The following is a 21,908-nucleotide window of genomic DNA, read 5'->3' as shown; positions in this document are numbered from 1 at the left end:
ATTAATTAATATTGTTTTAACAAGCAGTGAAAAAGACACGTCGCATATATTCCACATTAACGTAATAATACGTTTATTAACTCAGGCAATGCCGACCAGCACATTCCAAGGATCACTCCCCACTGGCAACCGAGGAGAGATCTGCCTGGTTACAGCAGCGCGAGATACGAATGTGTCTACCACGTGACAACAGAGTGTGACGCCATTGGCTGAACAATGGAACAAGGAACTTGTTTTTTGGAAGTCAGGAAGCGCACGTTTAAAAAATAGGTGGCTACCAGTTTCACCAAACCCAGCCCATAAACGGGGAAACCAGCTGCCCAGGGGTTGCAACAGAAATTGTGAAAACACAACTGGTTCCCGTGTCGAAAAAGTCGAACTCCGTAAGTTATTTCTCTGCCTAGAATTTTCTTCGGCGTTTGTTGGCTGATGTAGTTTTTACACGTAGCAAAAATGAATAGCTGCAATAAAATAGACAAGGTTCAGCTGGCTACACAACTTCTTTGACTCATTTCGCACTTGCGAACTAAATTTAGCACACTCTTTATCTGATGTAAACGGCAAAATATGCAAACTAGTTAGCGAGCTAGATAGCTATACAGTCCGTAAGCTAATTTCATTGAAACACACGCAAACACATTGACATTCGTTGTTGTCATTTAGTATAGCCAGGTAACTAACGTTAGTAGCTAGTAGATATTTAGGTGTCTACTATCTGATGGATTGGGAAAATGATAAGAATAATGTCAACAGGCCTGTCTGTACATGTGTGCAGAAGTTAACCAAAATGGGCAAAGTTACAGTGAAGTGTCAAGCCAGACCTTATACTGACCATCGCTTAAAGCGAAAGTGCCTTATTTAAAAAATTCTCATGCTGGGCAAACCATACGCTGACTGGGTCATGACAAACATCGAGGCATTTAACTAGCCACATTAAGTCGTTTAAAGAAACCTTTTATATTACAAGTGAAATGTTAAGAAATTAGTGAAATTAGTCTATGCTTGCCATACTTCTATGCCTCCAGAGCTTTACCTGCTTCCACGCCTCCTTTTTTGGTATCTGATTCATACTGTGAAACCGATACCATCGGCGTTGCCAGGTTGACATTAAGGTCAACCCAGCGTGACGTCATCCGTCACTAAAGGAGGGAAAAAGGCTTGACATTACACCGCCAATATAAAAGCCAAAAATCTCGAGTTTTGGAAAAACAAAGCTAAGCAAAAGCATTTTACAACAAACAATTTAATAAGATAACAAGTATGACTGTTACCTATCATTAACTCCATCACGCAATTTTTAACCAGAAGGGGGTGTTAGGTTGAAAAATTTTGAAAAGGACAAAACAGTAAAAATGCCAGCTTGTGTTTCAACTTCAAAAATGCTTGCGAAATCAGTGACAAAGTGACGATGGCCAAGTGTGAGAATCTTGGCATGCGCTTGCACAGACAGCTATATTGCATTACATTATTGTCATTTAGGAGACACTGTTATCAGAGCGACTTTTTTTTTACAATTTTATCAATTTGTACAGCTGGATATTTACTGAGGTAAGTGTGGGTTAAGTACCTTGCCCAAGGATACAACAGCAGTGCCCTTGCAAGGAATTGAACAACCTTTCGGTTATGAGCCCTGATCCTTACCACTGCCACGTTGCTCCGTTACGTCTGTTTTCATGATCTTTCAGAATATTGTAACACTAGGCCCGGTGCTATGGAGGTGCTTAGGGGTGGATTGCAACATCAGACGGACCTCAGCGCACCCCCACTTGTCTCCATATATCCCAATGTCTGCATAGTACTTAAGACTTTTTGTGTCCCCTGGTGGATTGCAGTTGCACCCCTCTGTATTTTCCCCTGGCGCCGGGCCTGATCCATGCATATATTGCACAAAAGAAGATTATAGACTTCTTCACCACTGTGATTGTACGAATGTTGTCAAACTTCCCCTTCCTCCTTTGCGTTTCCTGTTTCGGTGCAGTAGCCTGACCCGGCGTTACCTGTGGACAGAGCTGCATGTGTCGCTCCGCCCCTGCAGCCCGCGATGGAGGAACAGGCGCGGAGCTGTCTGCTGCGCTTACGGCCCACCCTGGAGCAGGACATCAAGGCCGCCTACCTGATGGATCACATGGTCAGCGACGGCGTGCTGGCCGCTGAGGAAGAGGAGAAAGTCAGGAGCAAGGTAGCGGGTCTCTGGGGACCGTGGCCCAGTCAGGAGCAGACTGGAAGTTGAATGGCGGCATGACACACTACAGCATCTGGAGAGATGGGTGCTGGTCTGGAGCGTAGTACAGTATCTCAACGGATTGGGTTTAAGCAATAACACACGACAGTATCTGAAAAGATGGGGTCGGTCAATAACACACTACAGGATCTGAGGAGATGTGGGTTAGCCGGGAGCAGAGCAGTTGTCTGAGGGGAAAAGCAATCATTGTTATTGATCCCTACACTCCAGCAACAGCCTCTTGCGCTGAATATTTAATAACACGCTGACCTTCTGAGCTAATGAACGATCATTGTTATTGCAAACACAATTACATTGTCTTACGTGCATGTTCACTTACACCTCAGGACTAGCGTCCCCATCGTTGGCGTTGAGGAAAGCACAGACGTGAAGGTCATTAAGTGCCACACCGTCCCGGCGTTTGATTACAGCACAGATCAATTACCGTAAAGTATCCCAGTCACTGAAGGCGCCTGCAGTGCGCCTGTGTTTGATGTCGTGTTAACCCCCGGGGCTCTCTCTTTACACCCAGTCCACCAGGAGAGAGCAGGCAGCCGCCCTGCTGGAGCTGATCCTGAGGAAGGACAACCGGGCCTACATTTCCTTCTACAACGCCCTGATCCGGGAGAGCTACGGGGACCTGGCGTCCCTGCTGCAGAGGGACCTGCCTCTCACGTCCCCCGAGGGGGAAAAGAGCTTCTCAGATGGAGGGACTCCCTTTGGTAGGGACTGACTTCATTTCATATGGAAGGCGTTTATGTGGCACTTGGTGCATATAATGAAAAAAATACCTTAAAACACTTATCCATTTTAAGTTCTGAAAAGGTAGGGAGAACTGTAAACAGCCACAGACCTATGAAAAAATTCCCATCACTACAAACTGAAATATAACCATAACAACCACCGTAAAATCATGCCTAACACACGATGTTCCATTGGTTGTTGTATTGATGTGCAGCCAAACAGATAAAAATTGCTTGCAGTTACTGCACATTATCATTCTGTGAAGTATATGCTATTTCTTGCCAAAGGCAGTATTGTGGCAGTGCAGTGAAGCACAAGTCCCTGCATCTGTGTATCTGTGTCCCAGTACAGCTTGTGCAGAGATATCTCTGTGTCCTAGTTAACACTGTGCTTAGTGATGACAGTGTGCCTGTGTTCTGATCGAAGTTGTGCTCAGTGATCTCTGTGTGTCTGTTGCTGAGTCAAATGCCACAATGCTAATAATGTAGTCAAGGCTGCGCTCAGTCATCTCTGTATGTGAGTCAACACTATGTTTAGTGATCTCCTCTTGACTGTGTCAATACTTGGCTAAGTGATCGTGGTGTGTCTGTGTTCCAGTCAAAGCTGTCCTCACTGTCTGACAATGGCACAATCAATACTGTGCTCAGTGATTTCTGTGTGCCTGTGTCCCAATCAGCACTGTGCTCAGTAACCTCCGTGTGTCTGCCAGTCAATGCCGTGCTCAGTGAAGGCGGGGTCCCCCAGAGGCCTGTGGTGTTTGTCAGCCGGCCCGCCCAGGTGAACCGGATCCGGGAGAAGCTGTACAAGCTGCAGAAGGCTGCGGGCTGGGTCACGGTGTACGGCATGGCGGGGTCGGGGAAGTCCGTGCTGGCGGCTGAGGCAGTGAGGGACGACCACCTGCTCAAAGGTGCGCAACCCCCGTGGTCTCCCAAGCCCATTTCTCTCTGTGTGACTGCACAACTGTTTTTCTCGACAGTGATCCTGGGTGAACTCTGTGAATGCTGATTTTCAGTCAGACTGAGCTCTTACATGGTGAGGCTGATTGACCTGTTAGCTGGGCGCTTGTCTGGGTTCTACAGCACTGAAAGAAATACACTATATGGACAAAAGTATTTGGCCACACCTGTTTTTCAGGATTTGGGCTAGGCCCCTTATCGCCAGTAAAGGCAATCTTAATGCTTCAGCATACCAAGATATTTTGGACAATGCTATGCTTCCAACTTTGTGGCAACAGTTTGGGGAAGGCCCTTTTCTCTTCCAACATGACTGTGCCCCAGTGCACAAAAGCAAGGACTATAAAGACATGGTTTGATGAGTTCGGTGTGGAAGAACTTTACTGGCCCGCACAGAGCCCTGACCTCAACCCCATCGAGCATCTTTGGGATGAACTGGAACGGAGATTGCGAGCCAGGCCTTCTCGTCCAACATCAGTGCCTGACCTCACAAATGCTCTACAGAATGAATGGGCACAAATTCCCACAGAAACACTCCAAAATCTTGTGGAAAGCCTTCCAAGAAGAGTGGACGCTGTTATAGCTGCAAAAGGGGGACCAACTCCATATTAAAGTATATGTATTTGAGTACAATGTCATTACAATGTAATGGTCAGGCGTCTGAATAATTTTGTCCATATGGTGTATGTAGCTGCAAAAGTAATTGTGCTAAGTGCAGCAGAAAAGCAAATGTGCGGGAGTTGTTTTTGTCCTCTTGTGCCCTTTTAACAGAGCACAGTAACGGTACTGTTGCTCTTTTTCCAGAGTGCTTCCTAGGAGGGGTGCACTGGCTGTCCGTGGGGCAGGTGGACAAGCCGGGCCTGCTGGTGAAAATGCAGTCCCTGTGCTTCCGCCTGGAGCAGAGCGAGGACGCCGAGTCGGGCAGGAGGCCTCCCGGCTCCGTCGAGGAGGCCAAGGAGCGGCTGCGCTTTCTCATGCTGCGCAGGTACCCCAGGTGTGTAGCGTCCGCCCCTCTTCACTCCGCTGACGCGCCTTGCGCAGACCTGCATAGGCACCCCCGGGCCAGCAGCTTATGAGCGTGTTAATCTCAATGGGCTTGTAAGGACAAAGACTACCAGTGGCCCAAGGTCAGGCGATATATTGCGGTGACATCATTTGCTTGTGTGTCTTCCTCCGCAGTCGTTTGTGTATCTGACTCCCTGTGGATGAACTCTGGGGCTGTTTGTTTGTCTTACTGCATAGCGCTGGCCCTGTTCAGACCTGCTGGCGATTAATGGAGCGCCCGATTGTATCTGCTTCCGCTCGGACTCCCTTTTTCTCTGGCTTGACCTGCAGGTCCCTCCTGATTCTGGATGATATCTGGGACAGCACGGTGCTGAGGGCCTTTGACATCCAGTGCCGGATACTCCTCACCACGCGAGACAGGAGCCTGGCGGACTCTGTCAGCGGTACGCTCATCCTTCGCATTTGCGGTTCTTTCAGAGCCTGGGGGGGGTTTAAGTGTGGCTCCGATCCTCGAGCTGCCAGATTACAGGCTGCACACTGAGGTTGGGTGGCCCCACATCCATGGTTACATGTGTCTCCTCAGCAGATGTTCCTTATCCAGGGCTGCTTGCTTGTTAGTGTTCATGTGTGCTGCTCTCTCTCTCAGGTCAGAAGTTCGAGGCGCACGTGGAGAGCGGATTAGAGGAGGACAAGGCGCTGGAGGTCCTCGCTCTCTTCGCGAGCAAGAAGACGCAGAAGCTTCCGGAGCAGGCGCGCAGCATCGTCAAGGAGTGCAAGGGTAAGGCCTTTCACACCTGCAGTGTCTTCATGCCACGCCTTAACAGCTCTAAGTCCGGGGGCTCCTGACCTTTGAAGATTTTATGGCAAAAAAGAGACACCCAGAGCAACAAAGGTGAATTGTAAAATTATTCAATAATACAGGTGCCCATAATAGATGTTTTTAAAGTCTTTTTAAAAGCTTTTCAGGTGAGACTCACAACCTTTCCTCGTTCAGAGCTGGTGTGTAAGACTAAGAACTAGATTCATACCCCCTGAGGCCTGTATATGAAAAAGCTGACTGGTAGCTTTTAAGTGGCAGCGAGCCACATTGAGCCTTATGGGTTGGACTGTGACAAGCCCTGGAGACAGCCAATATTGTGGTCACTGCCCCCTTCCCCCCCTCCATCAGACCACCTCCTGGTAGTGACAAACCTCCACTTCCCCCATCAGACTGCCCCCTGGTGGTAGCTAACCCCCACTCCCCCCCCAGGCTCCCCCCTGGTGGTGTCTCTGATCGGGGCGCTGCTGAGGGACTTCCCGGACCGCTGGGACTACTACCTGCGGCAGCTGCGCAACAAGCAGTTCAAGCGTATCCGCAAGTCGTCGTCCTACGACTACGAGGCCCTGGACCAAGCCATGGACGCCAGCATCCAGGACCTGCAGGACCAGCAGAGGGAGCTCTACAAGGACCTGACCGTGCTGGAGAAGGACGTCAAAGTGCCCCCTCAGGTGAGACACACCCTCTAGCCCAGGGTCTCAGAGAAGCGTAACTATAGTGTAATGAAGGTTTGTGCTTTGGAGGAAATTTAGATATCCGTACAAGTCTATGTCTGTAGAATGTGGAAGTACTGTCAAGGCATTGCTCAGACTGTGGAGTAAAACTTCTGATCTCTTATGCTGGAAGTTGCTCTGGATAAGAGCATCTGTTAATGAATTTAATGTAATAATGTAATGTTATGTAACATGTGGAAACTTAACTGCCTAGTGGAGGTGAAGTGGGGCCTCATGTTATCAGAGGTGTTTGGAGCCTCATTTTATTGGTCGTGTTGGTACCCCATGTTATTGGGGGTGTTTCGAGCCTCATGTTGTTGGAGGTGTTTGGAACTTGCAGGTGTCGCAGGTATTCACCTGCTGCTGGGTGAATGATTTCTTTCTGAGCTCTCAAAGGCTGCGGTCGCCCCTAATCTCTCTCTGTCTGTCCTTCATCCGGCTCCTGATCTGCTGCCTCTGCGCCTGCTCTGAAGGTCCTCTCTGTCCTCTGGGACCTGGAGCTCGAGGAGGTGGAGGACGTCCTGCAGGAGTTTGTGAACAAGTCCCTCCTGTTCCGCGACTGCAACCGCCGGCCCTACCTGTACTACCTGCACGACCTGCAGCTGGACTTCCTGGCCGAGCAGAACCGCTCCCGGCTAGAGGTGGGTTTGACAAAACACCGTTTACACACAGCAGAACCTCTCCCAGTTTTTATTTCTTCCGTCTGTAAAATATGGTTGTCACACAGGAGAACCACTCACAGTCAGTCACAAGAGCAAAAGTAGTAATACATACATCTGGACCCCTTGTTTTTACTCTCCTCCACTTGGCTGATGCATTTGTCTCTCTACTGTTGAGGATAGTCTCTGCGGGTGCCTCTGGGTTGTGGCATGGAGCAGATAAAGGCAGTGAAGCCATCGGACAGATCTGTGCCACCATCCAGATGCTGTAGAAACAGGAGTCTGTAGGGACGGTTGTAGCTAATGGTGCTGCAGGGCTTTCGACTCTGATCAGGACATTGTTTCTATTCCTGTGTTGTGTGTGTGTGTGTTTGTGTCCCAGGAGCTGCACACCAAGGTGGTGCGTCAGTACCAGAAACACTACCCAAAGGAACCACCCACCTTGAGGGAAGAGAGCCTCTACTGGATGAGATACCTACCCTACCACATGAGCAAGGCCAACCTCACACAGGTAGGAAGCCTACACCTGCCCTATTGCCCAAGTGAGGCCAACCTCACACAGGCAAAAGACCCTATACTTGCCCTATTATAAAAGCCAGGCTAACCTGACCTAGAGTGGTGCTGTTCTGTTTCTCTCACACTTGGATCCTCTCTCTCTCTCTCTCTCTCTCTCTCTCTCTCTCTCTCTCTCTCTCGCTCATTCACTCACTTCCTCACCTGCCCCCCTCCCTTCCCTTTCTCTCTTGTCAGTTCAGTTAAATTCATCGGTGCTTTATTGGCAGGGCAAACAAAAGCAGTGCTGCCAAAGCAATAATGTGAACGGCATTAAATCAAAAGTACATCAAGCTATAATATTCTCTCTCTCTCTTTCCTTGCCTCTCCATCTCCTGCAGGAGCTGTGTGCCCTCATGTTCTCGCTGGATTGGGTCAGAACCAAAGCTGAAATCATGGGACCCGCCCACCTCATCAATGACTACGTGGAGTACGGCCCCATACTAGATAAAGAGGTCAGCACGGCAGTGTTTCCTTAATCGTGTGGATTTGGTAGGTGGAGGGGTCAGCAGCGGGACCTCAGACCCCCAGCCCCTCTCTCAGTGACAGTAAATTAGGGGGCGCAGTGGGTTGATCGGAGCAGAATGGGAGCAAAGCGGTTGCTGTGGTGCTGTTCACGGCAGCGGTTCAGAAATGCGCAGTCCCCTCAAGGAATGGCCTGTCACAGCGGTCATTGCGGAACAGTCGTATATCACAAAAGTAAAGGTGGAACGGTCAGTCGCCACGGTAGTGGTAAACGCTCCATCGCAGGCGTAATGATCCATTGGTGGGGTAATGACCGTGAAGTCCGTCGCAGCGATAATGACCGCGCGGTCCATCGTGGCGGTAATGAAGCAGCGCTCCGTGGCTGTGCCGCTGCTGTTTTTCCTCCGAGGCGGGGAAATGAGGAACGCCTCTCCCTGTCTCTGCAGAACAGCACCGTTCGGGGCCAGTTCCAGGAGTTCCTGTCTCTGAACGGACACCAGCTGGAGCAGAGGCCGCTCCCGGACCTGGTGCAGCTCGGCCTGTCCCAGCCCAGCTCCTCGGAGGTGTACCGCCAGGCTCTGCAGCAGGCACAGGAGCGGGCCCGCAGGGGGGAGCTCTACCTCGACTGGGTGTAAGAGCAGCAAGGGCTTTACTCACATACTACTCACATACTACTCACACTCTACTCATAAACTATTCACACTCTCCTCACACTCTCCTTGCACTTTACTTACACTCTACTTGCACTCTACTCACACACTCTACTTGCACTCTACTCACATACTACACGCACTTTACTCCAACTCACTTTAGTCATCTTTCTACATACCATAAAACAGATTTCAGTGTTTGGAAAAAAGGCAACATTGTTAGAAAAGAGTAAGGTTCTGATTGGACGCACTGACCACACACTAGGTTTGTGCTGGCTTAGATACTCTAATTTAATTTACTGTAGGACACAATGGTGTACTGTTTTGATTTGGGGTATCCAGACTAGAAGCAAGCTTGTTTTTTCAGAGGCATTTTCCACAGTTAGAAGCATACGTGCAACCGCCCAGAGGTCACATCACAGCAGAAGTCCTGTTTTAGTGGAAAAGGGATTTCCTGGTGCCAATTAGGTCTGCAGAATTGCTGTATTTGGTAACTCCCAGTTTAGTCGCTATTACGTGTTACATCTGCGCATCTGTTGGGGTCTGATTAGCACCCAGCAGAGCCGAAGGCAGGAATACCACGGGAGCATTTAGCGGAGGGTCTGCGGCTGCTAATGGCTTGGTGTGACTCGATAGCAGTGAACAGCCCTCTTTGACAGAGGAGACCCATGCTGAGCGGTGCACTCTATTTCTGGAGTGCGTTAATGAGTTGGAGTCAGTTTATGAGGGCAGGCCCTGCCTGCTGGTGTGCTCATGGATCATCTGTTTGGGCCAGGAATAAGAGCAGCCTGGAGAGCTTGTCTCGTCTGGTGGTGCAGCCTCATCAGGGGTCCATCTACTACGCCTGCTTCTCCCGGGACGGGAACAAGATCGCCTCCTGTGGGGCGAGCAGCTCACTGCAGGTGAGAGCTACAGACTTGGGAGGGTACGATGTCTCTAACCACATGGAGATTATGACCGGACTCTCATTGGTTCTTTTCGCACAGACAGCAGACTCTGATTGGTTCATGTCAGTGTTAAAACTATGACATCACAATAGCCTCTCAGATTCTTCAGTGCGCATCCTTACTTTCCTGCTCCCCCTCAAAATACATGCTGCAGAGAGAGAGTGTACAGTTTCATAAATGACCACTAGGTGTCACTCTTCTGAAAGGTAGGGAAGACCTCACACAGTAAATGTTTTTGTTTTTTGCTGATGAGAGTTACCGCAGGATTAGTCTGGCTGAATTCACTTGCTGCAACCTGTGTGAGCATGAATGTGAGTGTCCACTTCCAGGTTAGTGTGTGTACCATGTGTGGTATCTCTCCCTGCAGGTGTTCAAAACCACTTCAGGGGAGAAGATTCTTGAGGTCCAGGCCCACGATGATGAGGTGCTTTGCTGCGCCTTCTCTCCTGACGACAAGCTCCTGGCCACCTGCTCCAGCGACAGGAAGGTCAAGGTACGATCCGTCAGAGCATCAGAGCAGGGAACACAGGTCAGCCTGGCCAGAGCGGAGCGACTGGCTGGCTCCCTTAGAACTGAGTGAATCTGTGTGTTCACCTCATTACCGGCTGAAAGGACTCCTCACTGTCGCAGCCATGTGATCCAGTGTCTCTTGCCAAGCGAGCTTGTGTGTGTGTGTGTGTATGCGTGTGTGTGCGTGTGCGTGTGTGTGCGTGTGTGTGCGTGTGTGTGCGTGTGTGTGTGTGCGCGTGTGTGTGTGCGCGCGTGTGTGTGTGTGCGCGTGTGTGTGTGTGTGCGTGTGCGCATTTGTGTGCTGAGGTTATGCCAATCCTCAGTTGCCTCTGTGCACTTGTGTATGTGTCTGTTGCTCTGTGCCTCTGTATGTGTCTGTATGTCTGTGTCTGTGTGTCTCTCTGAGTCTCTGCATGTGTCTCTGTGTGTCTGTGTGCGCCGAGGTTATGCTGATCCTTATTCGCCTCCACGCGCTTCCCGCTCCAGATCTGGAACGCGGAGCGAGGCACGCTGATCCGGGTGTTCGAGGAGGAGCACGAGGAGCAGGTCAACCACTGCCAGTTCACCAACACCCGGCGCCGCATCCTCCTGGCAACCTGCTCCAACGACGCCTTCACCAACACCAAGGTGAGACGCCCGGCGCCCAGCGCCCGCCCGCTCCGGCGACCGCTCCGCCGCGCTCACCCGCTCACCGCGTGTCCATCTGTCCTTCCCCAGCTGTGGAACCTGAACAAGCCCTCTTCTCAGAACACCATGTTTGGACACACCGAGCGCGTCAATCACTGCTGCTTCTCACCTGATGACACCTACCTGTCCACCTCCTCCAGTGACGGGACACTAAGGGTATGGACTCTTCTTCTGTCTGTCTGTGTCACAGCTGTAGGAGTAATTCCACCCCTCTCTGTGTCTGTGTCCCAGCTGTGGGAATAACCCCGCCCCTCTCTGTGTCTGTGTCCCAGCTGTGGGAATAACCCCGCCCCTCTCTGTGTCTGTGTCCCAGATGTGGGAATAACTCCGCCCCTCTCTGTGTCTGTGTCCCAGCTGTGGGAATAACCCCGCCCCTCCCTGTGTCTGTGTCCCAGTTGTGGGAATAACCCCGCCCCTCTCTGTGTCTGTGTCCCAGATGTGGGAATAACTCCGCCCCTCTCTGTGTCTGTGTCCCAGCTGTGGGAATAACCCCGCCCCTCTCTGTGTCTGTGTCCCAGATGTGGGAATAACTCCGCCCCTCTCTGTGTCTGTGTCCCAGATGTGGGAATAACTCCGCCCCTCTCTGTGTCTGTGTCCCAGATGTGGGAATAACTCCGCCCCTCTCTGTGTCTGTTTCCCAGTTGTGGGAATAACTCCGCCCCTCCCTGTGTCTGTGTCCCAGCTGTGGGAATAACTCCGCCCCTCCCTGTGTCTGTGTCCCAGTTGTGGGAATAACCCCGCCCCTCTCTGTGTCTGTGTCCCAGTTGTGGGAATAACCCCGCCCCTCTCTGTGTCTGTGTCCCAGCTGTGGGAATAACTCCGCCCCTCTCTGTGTCTGTGTCCCAGCTGTGGGAATAACCCCGCCCCTCTCTGTGTCTGTTTCCCAGCTGTGGGAATAACTCCGCCCCTCTCTGTGTCTGTGTCCCAGCTGTGGGAATAACCCCGCCCCTCTCTGTGTCTGTTTCCCAGCTGTGGGAAGTCTCTTCTGCGAATGAGTGGAAGTCCATCGACGTCAAGAGTTTCTTCCCCGACCAGAACGAAGAAACAGATGTGATGGTGAAGTGCAGCACCTGGTCTGCGGATGGGACATGCATCATCTGTGCAGCGAAGAACGTAGTCTTTGTGAGTGTGTGTGTGTGTGTGTGTGTGTGTGTGTGTGTGTGTGTGTGCGACTGATCCCTGTGGAGCCAGCCAGGAATCCCCATGCACTCCACAGTTGTCTCTCTATTCTTAGGCTAGGTGATGCTCACGTGTAGAAATCAGTGGTTATCTTTGGATTCTGGTGTGAAACACCAATGTGTGAAGTCTCACCAAGTTAATGTTTGTTGTGTTTATCAGACGAGCTTTCGTCTCGAATATGCCCCATTACACAGAATTAAATGCAAGCAGCTCATTGCAGAGGCATATCCACAGTGGTTCCCTAATCCTAAAAAATAGCTTTTTTCTTCTGGCACAATTTATATTTCCGATGGCAAGCAGAGATTACATTACATTATTGGCATTTAGCAGACGCTCTTATCCAGAGGGGCTTACAATGTTATCCATTTATACAGCTGGATATTTTAGAGGCAATTGTGGGTTAAGTACCTTGCCCAAGGGTACAGCGGTAGTGCCCCAGTGGGGAATCGAACTGGCGACCTATCGGTCACAAGTCCTGCTCCTTAACCACTACGCTACACTGCCACTGCTATCGACTGTGTACAACAAGGGAGGCTCTCAGTTGAGGAGGTTATACAATTGTATAATTATACAGGATTATTCATGCATACAGTTACAAACAATAAAGGACAGGTACTTGCTGCTAGTGTATGCGGCAGCTGCTTAACTAGCCTTGTGTTGTTCAGTCCGCATGGAACCATCCTGCAGTCATCGCCATTCCATTTGAGTTTGGTCCTTTAGCAAACGCACCCTCACATTTCTGATTCGCATGCTTATCCACACTGCACAAATACACTGAAGGCTCTTTCAGCGTCCACGCTTATCAGGTGACCATTAGCTTTCCAGCCATTGTGTGAAATTGAATTCTGGCCTTTGGAGGAATGCAAGTGTGTTCTTTTTGATGAGATCTGCGGCCAGGTGTCATGCAGTCCTGACCAATTGCTCCTGGTTGTGAGTGATATTGTCCTTATCTCAATCAGCCCTCTCACGCTATTCTCTTTTCTCTTTTGCTCTTTCACCTGCTCTCTCTCGCTCTCTCTCTCTCTCTCTCTCTCTCTTTCTTTCCCTCTCTTTCTCTCCCTCTCTCTCGCTGCTCTTTTTGCTCTCTCCCTCTCAAATTCAAACTCGAACTGAATTTTAGCTTCATTAGCATGACCATACAGGTTTACAGCACTGCCAAAGCCAGATATACATGATAAACTATTAAATTTATACACACACACATATACATACACACACACATGTATAAAAGGCATTCACAGGTTAGGGGATGCCTCCTGCTCACTGTCACTCATGCTGTGGCACCCGGACACATACGTTACTGCCAAAGGCGCCATGCTTTTCCTCACCCTGAAGAAATTTCAGATTTCTCTTCATTACCCCATTTCTTAAATGTGGGGAGGGATAATCTCTGTGTCTCCCTCCCTCTCTCTCCCAGCCCCCTCCCCTGTTCCTCCTGTGAGGTTCTTGGGGACAGAGTGGGAGGTGTGGAACATATGGCAGATGAGAAAGGGCTGTCTCGCTCTCTCTCTCTCTTCTGTGCAGTTTTTGTTAAAGCAGAACTCCACTGAAAACCTCTCCTGTGAGAGAGAACCTGCGCAGCAGCCTCACAGATACACCCATACCTGTTATCTAAATTGGCTGAGAGTGTGCAGTCAGGCAATTCAGTATGTATGGCAAAGATTGGCTATCTAAACAGGCTTGTCTCGTCATAGCAGGCATGTATTGACAACCTACGGCAGCTCAAGTGATGACAGACGGGGGGAAGAATTGTGGTTGTCTTCAGTGAGAGAAATTGTTTCAAACTGAAGTTGTTTTAAGTTTCCTGAAACAAATGATTTTTTTCAGTATTTCTGTAAGAAAAGGAAAGTCAAGGAAGATGCATTGAGCGGGCTCATATGAAAATTAAATAACATATTTCTCATTGTATTACAATTTAAGTCCAAGAATGTATTGCAAACACATTGAAAATGTATTCATGCAAAGTAGAAATATGCAGCAGTATACCAAAATGGCAGTAATTTACATATTTTCAATATGTTTATTGAGCTAAAAATATACTGTCTAAAATATATTCTCACTGTAATATTTTTGTGTGGGGAGAGGTCAGGTTGGAAGTACATAGCGACCCAGAGGGCCAATATTTCCCTAAAACTTTCCCTAAATGACAATGTTAATGGCAAAAGTCTTGGTAATACTGAAAGGTCAAAGTACATATATATTTTTCATTTGTCAAACACAAACTAGGAACCTATCTGAGTACTGACTCTGTCTCAGAGTAGCTAGCTAGCTTGTTAGCTAATATTTATGCAGTGCTTCCATGTGCCACCATCAGTGCTTAACTGTCAGCCTCTCTCTGTCAGCACCAAATGCCAAAAAAGTGCTTTTGAATGTTACTGATAACTACACATTCCCGTCATAACATTTTTGAATAGTGTCAGCGCATGCATACTGCTGGCTAATATTAGTAACAGGCGAAAACGGAGAAAACAACAGCATTTAGCAGGCTGTTTATTCATGCAAACATGTCTGAATCCCACAAGCGGTGTCTGTCAGTAAGTAGCTGTGTATAACTTAGGGCTCGTTGTGTCTCGATTAAAGCTGACCCAAATTTTTACCCTGTACATTTTCAGTACGGTTGTAAGAGCCCTCATTTACAGTGACTGTGACGGTCCTTAGTGCAGGACCGTCACAGATGGGCCGACCGGACTCTTCTCCTTGCTTTGCCCTCTTGTTTGGCCCCCGTCCCGTGCCGGCGGGCTGAGGAAGGGGCGGGGCGGAGTTTGACCGGAGTTTGCGCTTCTCGCGGCAGGTGTTCGACGTGGCCACAGCGGACGTGCTGTCGGAGATTCGGACGGGCCACCTCAGCACGGTGCAGTTCTGCGACTCGTGTCCCAACAGCCAGCTGGTGGCTCTCGGACTCTCGCACTACGCGGTGGAGGTACGTTAAACCATCAGCTGTTCTTATACGTCCCACAGGTAATGCCAAGAGATCACAGCCTATAAGAAAGGCCAGTATGAGTCACACGCAGCCTACAGGAAGCAGCATCGTGAGTCGCGCGCAGCAGTGAGCCAAACCCCGTGGCGGTTTGCACACGGTCGACTTGTTGGCTCGCTGTTGACTCACGGTTGACCTGTCGGCTCACTGATAACTCACAGCTGACCTGTTGGTTCACGCTCCACTCACGGTTGTCACACGGTTGACCTGTTCTCCCCGTGTGTCGCTATCCCAGCTGTGGGACTTTGGCTCAAACAAGAAGGTGGCGGATTGCAGGGGCCACCTGAGCTGGGTCCACTGCGTGCGGTTCTCTCCTGACGGGTCGCTCCTCCTCTCCTCCTCCGATGACCAGACCTTCAGGGTGAGCACCGTGACTGTCCTCCCCCCTCCTGTCCTCTGCTCCTTCCGTCTTCCTCCACCCTGCCTGGGTTCTTCCGCTTCCTACAGGGTAAAATGGGGAAACCCCTTCCCTGTGGAGTTGCACACAGTCGCGCAGGAAGATGAATTATTCACTCTCACTACAACCTGCCTGAGCCTCCCTCCTCCCCCTCTCCTTCTCTCTCTCTCTCTCTCTCTCTCTCTACAACCCATCAGCCATTGGTACAGTATCCTGTTAAGTTCTATATCTGTGTCCCCTGCTTCTGTTGTGAGGGGGAGGCGTGTGGTGTGTGGTGTAGGATTCCCTTTATCAGAGGAGCATGTGCTTGGGGTGCTTAGTGGGTTTAAGCAGTCACACCACTTCCTGTTTCCTGTCCCATTCAGCTATGGGAGACCAAGGAAGTCCACACCTCCTCTGCGGTCTCGCTGAAGAGGGACTATGACGTGCTGTTTGGGCATGATGACATCACAGTGGTTGCCGCAGACAGCAGAAACCGTGTACAGGTAAGGGTTTATGTGGTTTGCTCTGTGCATGCTGGGCAAGCATGTAGATATGTTATAGATGGAAAGGCAAGCATGCAGGTGTGTTACACAGGGAAGGACAGTTGTGTAGATGTGTTACAGCCAGAAGGACAGGTGTGTAGATGTGTTACAGGCAGAAGGACAGGCGTGTAGATGTGTCACAGGCAGAGAGACAGGCATGTAGATGTGTTACAGGCAGAGGGACAGGCGTGTAAATGTGTTACAGGCAGAAGGACAGGCGTGTAGATGTGTCACAGGCAGAGAGACAGGCGTGTAGATGTGTTACAGGCAGAGGGACAGGCGTGTAAATGTGTTACAGGCAGAAGGACAGGCGTGTAGATGTGTTACAGGCAGAAGGACAGGCGTGTAGATGTGTTACAGGCAGAGGGACAGGCGTGTAGATGTGTCACAGGCAGAAGGACAGGCGTGTAGATGTGTCACGGGCAGAAGGACAGGCGTGTAGATGTGTCACGGGCAGAAGGACAGGCGTGTAGATGTGTCACGGGCAGAAGGACAGGCGTGTAGATGTGTCACGGGCAGAAGGACAGGCGTGTAGATGTGTTACAGGCAGAAGGACAGGCGTGTAGATGTGTTACAGGCAGAAGGACAGCCGTGTAGATATGTCACAGGCAGAAGGACAGGCGTGTAGATGTGTCACGGGCAGAAGGACAGGCGTGTAGATGTGTTACGGGCAGAAGGACAGGCGTGTAGATGTGTCACAGGCAGAAGGACAGGCGTGTAAATGTGTTGTAGGCAAAAGGACAGGCGTGTAGATGTGTTACAGGCAGAAGGACAGGCGTGTAGATGTGTTACAGGCAGAAGGACAGGCGTGTGGTTGTGTTACAGGCAGAAGGACAGGCGTGTAGATGTGTTACAGATGGGACAGGTGTCTCGCTGCATGGCGGATGGAAGGATGTGCGTGTTGTGTATTCACAGGTGCAGAGTGGGAAGACGGGGGCAGTGCTGTTCCAGTCAGAGGAGCAGGAGTCCCGGATCCGCTGCACCTGTTTCTGCCGGGACCCCCTGGCCGTGGTTCTGGGGCGCGAGGACGGGGCCGTGCTGGTAAGAAGGGCATCGCCGTCACACCTCACACCCTTACCTGTCCCAATTAAGCCTCACCTGCCTCAGCTCACTCTAATCTGTCACATCTTATCTTCCCATGCTACAACTCGCTGTCAATCGTCACAGCGTAGCATCCTCTGTCGGAGCTAATTCTCACCTGTCAGAGCCGTCCTTGTTCTGAAGCTTGTGTTTTGTTGGCTGCTGTCAGTACAAAGCTTTCGCTCTCGCTGTTTACCTGGGATTAGGTTTTATTTCTCTGAACATTGCCTCCGCGCCCTCTTTGAATATGAAGTCGTCAGATTCACGCTGGTTGCTCTGAGCTCTGAGTAATTCGGGGAAATAAAGCCGTGTGTATTTTCTGCCCAATCTGCCTCCTTGCTTTACGAGCTCTGCCTTGTTGCTTGTTGTGTTCTGTGTTACCTGTCTGGCTGCGATGTGCTTGCTAAACATGAGGCAGTATATCGGAGTTTGATTTGCAGATTACAGCTCGGAATTTAATAGCCATGAATGAAACTTCTGCACTCTGCAGTCATTGCGAATAGCGTTTGATTAGCAAAGCTTTTGGACAATGAGGAGTGCCTTCATCAGAGCATCAATTTGGCATTTAATACCATTCGACAGTACATTATGATTAAGAAACTGTATAATTTTAATGTCCCTCCTACTTTAATGCACTGTATCTGTCAGCTTGGCTCCAAGCAGGCAAAGTGGGCCAGGTGACAAGACCCCAGCGTCGAGCCAAGGAGCGCGGCGAAAATGAGCGAGAATTTATCACAGCAGTAAAATTTTAGAGAACGGGAAGTGTTGTTCTGAAGAGGAGGGGGAAGCAGGGAACACTCTCAAGGAAAATAAACCCGAATGGAGCGACCCTAAAGGGGAGTGATCGGGATGTAAATCAGAGCGACCGCAAGCTCACCTGCCGCAGATACGGAGAGTCGTAGTGTCACAGCGCTACTACATACGTGTTTCCGACTCCAGCTGAAAATCGCAAGGCTCGACGCTGACCATTCCTGAGAGGAAAGCTAAAGGATATCTGGCATAAAGCGCGCGCAGAGCACAAATCTCTGTTTCGGGGAAACCCTCAATGCCTCTGTTCTGAAACATTGCCTTCGGGTCCAGAAAGGTGCACTCCAAGATTCATCCCAGTTGACATGTGCGTACGGAATGAAAAATGGTTTTGCGTTTGAGTGGGAGTTTGTGGCCATTAACTGATGTCCTGTTGAATGATGCATTTGGGATGAATACTTCCTTTTGCAGTGTAGTCAGTATTGTTTTATTGTCTTTTTCTTTGAGTTGTGGATAGAGTAATCCTCTTACAAGGACGATTGAGTCATAAAATATAATCTACTGTAATGAAATGACTGGCTGTTTGTATTTTGGACAAGGACACTGCCAAAGGGTAACAACAGGAAACAGGAGAACGTAGATGTATCTGTGCTCGTTTTACCTCCCCCACAGCTACGAGGGCAGTCAGAACCTATGATGTCACCTCATTCTCATCCAATGGAATTGATCGCCCTTCCCACATATGCTGGGCAATGCCCTGGTATGTCTGCAGATACAGTGTTGGCAGAGGCACATGGGGGAAATGCTTCTCACCTTGTTTGAGGGTGCCTGTGTCACACCCTGTAATGAGCTGGTGACATCTACAATCGGTCCCAGGTCCCCGGCAACTGTGTGACAGACATTCACCTCCACCCTCCCGCCTCTCCCTCCCTTCATGTCTTTCTTCCTCGATCCTTTCTCTGTCCGTCCTTCCTCTCTCGTCCTTCTCTCCGCCTCTCGTGAGTCACGGTTGATTAACGAGCGTGTGCAAAGGTTCCTCTCCCCTGGTTTGGCGCCGCCCCTCCGAGCGAGTGAAGGGTGATGTGTCCTAACGCGGGAGGGGGTCGGGGGGGGTCCCTGCAGGCTCATTAAATTTGCTAAACCCCTCAGCCTCAGAAACAGATGTTTGGTGTCTGACGCTCGGCAGAGAAAGATGGTGTGTCCTGAACTGCAGGTAAGAAAGCACAGTGGGAGACAGACTGCTCGTGCCCTGAAGAGCAGGTGAGACAGGTACTGCTGTTCTAATGCCATGTGAGAGAAAGGCTAACTGTGTCCTTAAGCACAGATGAGAAAGAGACAGTCTGTCCTACAGCTCAGGTGGGAAATACATGGCTTCAGTTTGAAGGGCAGTTGACAAACTGAAAGAAAAATGGAAAAAAAACCTTAAGCCCAATATTAGCTTTTTTGGCCTAAAACAGTTAGGTCTGTTTTGTTTCCCATAGCCCACCCAAATTTTCCAACTCCCAAAAACAAATGAAGGAGGGCTTGTCCCAGCTGGGGGTGCACTGACTTTATTCCTTTGAGTCAGAGATTGGGGTGACTCTGTGGACACTGTGACTTTAAGGATGTGACTCTGTGCTCCACCACAGACAGGAGAGATTTGACACTGTGCTCCACGACAGACAGGAGAGATTTGACACTGTGCTCCATCACAGACAGGAGAGATTTGACACTGTGCTCCAACACAGACAGGAGAGATTTGACACTGTGCTCCATCACAGACAGGAGAGATTTGAAACTGTGCTCCATCACAGACAGGAGAGATTTGACACTGCGTGCTCCACCACAGACAGGAGAGATTTGACACTGTGCTCCATCACAGACAGGAGAGATTTGACACTGTGTACTCTGTCACAGACAGGAAGGATGAGCGCTAGGCAGGTCCTGAGGAGCATCGGCTACTGGACCCTGGAGTTTCTGAGCCCGCAGAGAGTCTTCATCCTGGCACTAGGATTAGAGAGGGGCAGGGTACAGGTGGGGTACACCCCCTGTGTATGTGTTTGGGTGTATCTCTGTATGATTTTTCTGTTTGTGTGTGTGTGTGTGTGCCCTCCACTGGGGGCTGGTTGTAGCACCAGTACCAGAAAGACGCAGACAGTTTACTGTAATCCATCCCTCAATCTGTCTGTCTGCTGCTCACAGACACCGTGAGACTCACAGCCTCCCGTACCTTTGAAGCTTGCGCCTGACGTGCTAACGTCTCTCTCTCACTTCAAACGCCACGCACCGAATATCCTGCAGCTGCCTGCAGGCTCTTCGTTTCCGAGGTGTGGGGGAGAAGCTCTCCTGCCCTGGCCTCTCCCAGCGAGCCGTTCAGGGCCTCTCAACGCTCATACATTTCTGATCAGGAGAAATCTATTCACAACGCCGTGGAAAAATACCAGAAACCTCACGGTCAGCTTCCAAACACATCAGGTCATCGAAGTGTTAATGTTTCTATTTGAGACTTTTCGCGAACGCGGAGAAGAGCCTCTCTTTGAGGCGTGAAACACAGCTGGCGGACAAGGTTTCCGGCCAGGAGTCGGACAGACCCGATCAATCGCACGCAGAGTTACAGGCCGTTTGATGCGCCTTGTCACCGTCAGCCCCGCTCACGCCAGTTACTTTCCCTCTCTGTCTTTCCGCCTCTACGTCTTTATCTTTCTCTGCGACAGTCTTTCATCCCTTCTTTTCTTTGTTCTCGTCAGCACGTCTCCTCGTGTTGCATCTCGCTTGTTTACAGAGGATTGATGAATAAATAATTTTCTTTAGCATCACAAAGGCATTCTAGTTGGATTCTGTTCTCATGGGTTGTGGGTTCAGTTTCCAGAGCAGTCATATGAAAGCCTTCAAACACAGCACAATCTGCCCGTGTTAGACAGTCAGGATTAGATAAGATGGGCTACAGTAATGGTTATCTGATAGGCGTGTTGCACACTGGGTCTAAGACCTGCTTTGCACCACAGAAACTCAAGAAAATCAAGAAACTCCGCCCCCCTGAGCCTTCCAGGTTTGGGCGTGGCCTCCAGTTGGGCATTGGGGGTGGGGTGGGGGGGGTTTGGTGGGGCTTGGTCAAGTAAAAGCATAAAAGTGGTTAACGATGAAACCTCTTAGAAGTGATTCCAAAGAAATCTCTGCAAAGTAAACTTGGCTTTTGCAGTGCAGTCCCAAAGGACAGCCCACGTTCACCGGGTGACAAATAGATTTTGTCTCCAAGGTGTGAGGCTATGACCCAGCCCGGGGGCGGATGCCATTCGAACGTTGCTCTAACGTCGCTCTAATGTCTTCCGGTGGTCTCTCTGTGTCATTTATTCCAGCCCTCTGTCAAGGGCACGAACAGTCTTTCTAAGAAAAATGATCAACACTTCTATCAGGTGGTGTGTGTACAGTGGGAGGTGGAGGTGGATTTTATCTTTGCTCGAAAAAGTGAAGTGTTTGAAAATTAACCCTGCTGTGTTTACCAAGCACACATCAAGTTTGCCTTTACTCAGTCGATTGACAAGTACGCCGGTACGTTCAGCCAAGTCCCCACTTGTCTTTAAAGAACAACCGGTGACGCCCTTGAAATCCTGCTTCCTTATTAATGCAGGCGTACACGTGTGTCTTTCTGTCATGCTACACCTGGGTGATTGCCCTGTCTGTCTGTGCAGGTCTGTGAATGCCCTGTCTCTCTGTGCAGCTCTGTGAATGCCCCGTCTCTCTGTGCAGCTCTGTGAATGCCCTGTCTCTCTCTCTGCACCTCTGTGACTGCCCTGTCTTTCTGTGCAGCTGTGTGACTGCCCTGTCTCTCTCTCTCTCTCTCTCTGCATAGCTCTGTGACTGCCCTGTCTCTCTCTCTCTGCACCTGTGTGACTGCCCTGTCTCTCTCTCTGCACCTGTGTGACTTCCCTGTCTCTCTCTCTCTCTGCATAGCTCTGTGACTGCCCTGTCTCTCTCTCTCTGCACCTGTGTGACTGCCCTGTCTCTCTCTCTGCACCTGTGTGACTTCCCTGTCTCTCTCTCTCTCTGCATAGCTCTGTGACTGCCCTGTCTCTCTCTCTGCACCTCTGAGACTGCCCTATGG

The 21,908-nt window shown here is 50.1% G+C and overlaps 1 protein-coding gene across 1 annotated transcript in view; it reads left to right on the top strand.

Annotated features, from left to right (window-relative positions):
* The first annotated feature begins 253 nt into the window (after window positions 1–253).
* Window positions 254–21,908, top strand: part of apaf1 (apoptotic peptidase activating factor 1) — a 45,976-nt gene continuing 24,321 nt past the window's right edge. The window contains exons 1-22 of the mRNA XM_036517826.1: window positions 254–383; window positions 1,979–2,179; window positions 2,754–2,943; window positions 3,675–3,872; window positions 4,723–4,912; window positions 5,254–5,366; window positions 5,570–5,701; window positions 6,173–6,411; window positions 6,927–7,094; window positions 7,495–7,623; window positions 8,006–8,119; window positions 8,576–8,760; window positions 9,555–9,681; window positions 10,094–10,219; window positions 10,723–10,863; window positions 10,954–11,079; window positions 11,893–12,045; window positions 14,894–15,022; window positions 15,315–15,440; window positions 15,842–15,961; window positions 16,916–17,041; window positions 19,724–19,840. Coding sequence (XP_036373719.1) covers window positions 2,042–2,179; window positions 2,754–2,943; window positions 3,675–3,872; window positions 4,723–4,912; window positions 5,254–5,366; window positions 5,570–5,701; window positions 6,173–6,411; window positions 6,927–7,094; window positions 7,495–7,623; window positions 8,006–8,119; window positions 8,576–8,760; window positions 9,555–9,681; window positions 10,094–10,219; window positions 10,723–10,863; window positions 10,954–11,079; window positions 11,893–12,045; window positions 14,894–15,022; window positions 15,315–15,440; window positions 15,842–15,961; window positions 16,916–17,041; window positions 19,724–19,840 — 3,087 coding nt within the window. The 5' untranslated portion in view covers window positions 254–383; window positions 1,979–2,041. The remainder of the gene's footprint in view (window positions 384–1,978; window positions 2,180–2,753; window positions 2,944–3,674; window positions 3,873–4,722; window positions 4,913–5,253; window positions 5,367–5,569; window positions 5,702–6,172; window positions 6,412–6,926; window positions 7,095–7,494; window positions 7,624–8,005; window positions 8,120–8,575; window positions 8,761–9,554; window positions 9,682–10,093; window positions 10,220–10,722; window positions 10,864–10,953; window positions 11,080–11,892; window positions 12,046–14,893; window positions 15,023–15,314; window positions 15,441–15,841; window positions 15,962–16,915; window positions 17,042–19,723; window positions 19,841–21,908) is intronic.

Source organism: Megalops cyprinoides, chromosome 23 (assembly GCF_013368585.1).
Source record: "Megalops cyprinoides isolate fMegCyp1 chromosome 23, fMegCyp1.pri, whole genome shotgun sequence".
NCBI classification, from domain to species: Eukaryota; Metazoa; Chordata; class Actinopteri; order Elopiformes; family Megalopidae; genus Megalops; species Megalops cyprinoides.
Note: the sequence above shows the minus strand (reverse complement) of the source record. Positions and strands in the feature narration are given on the sequence as shown.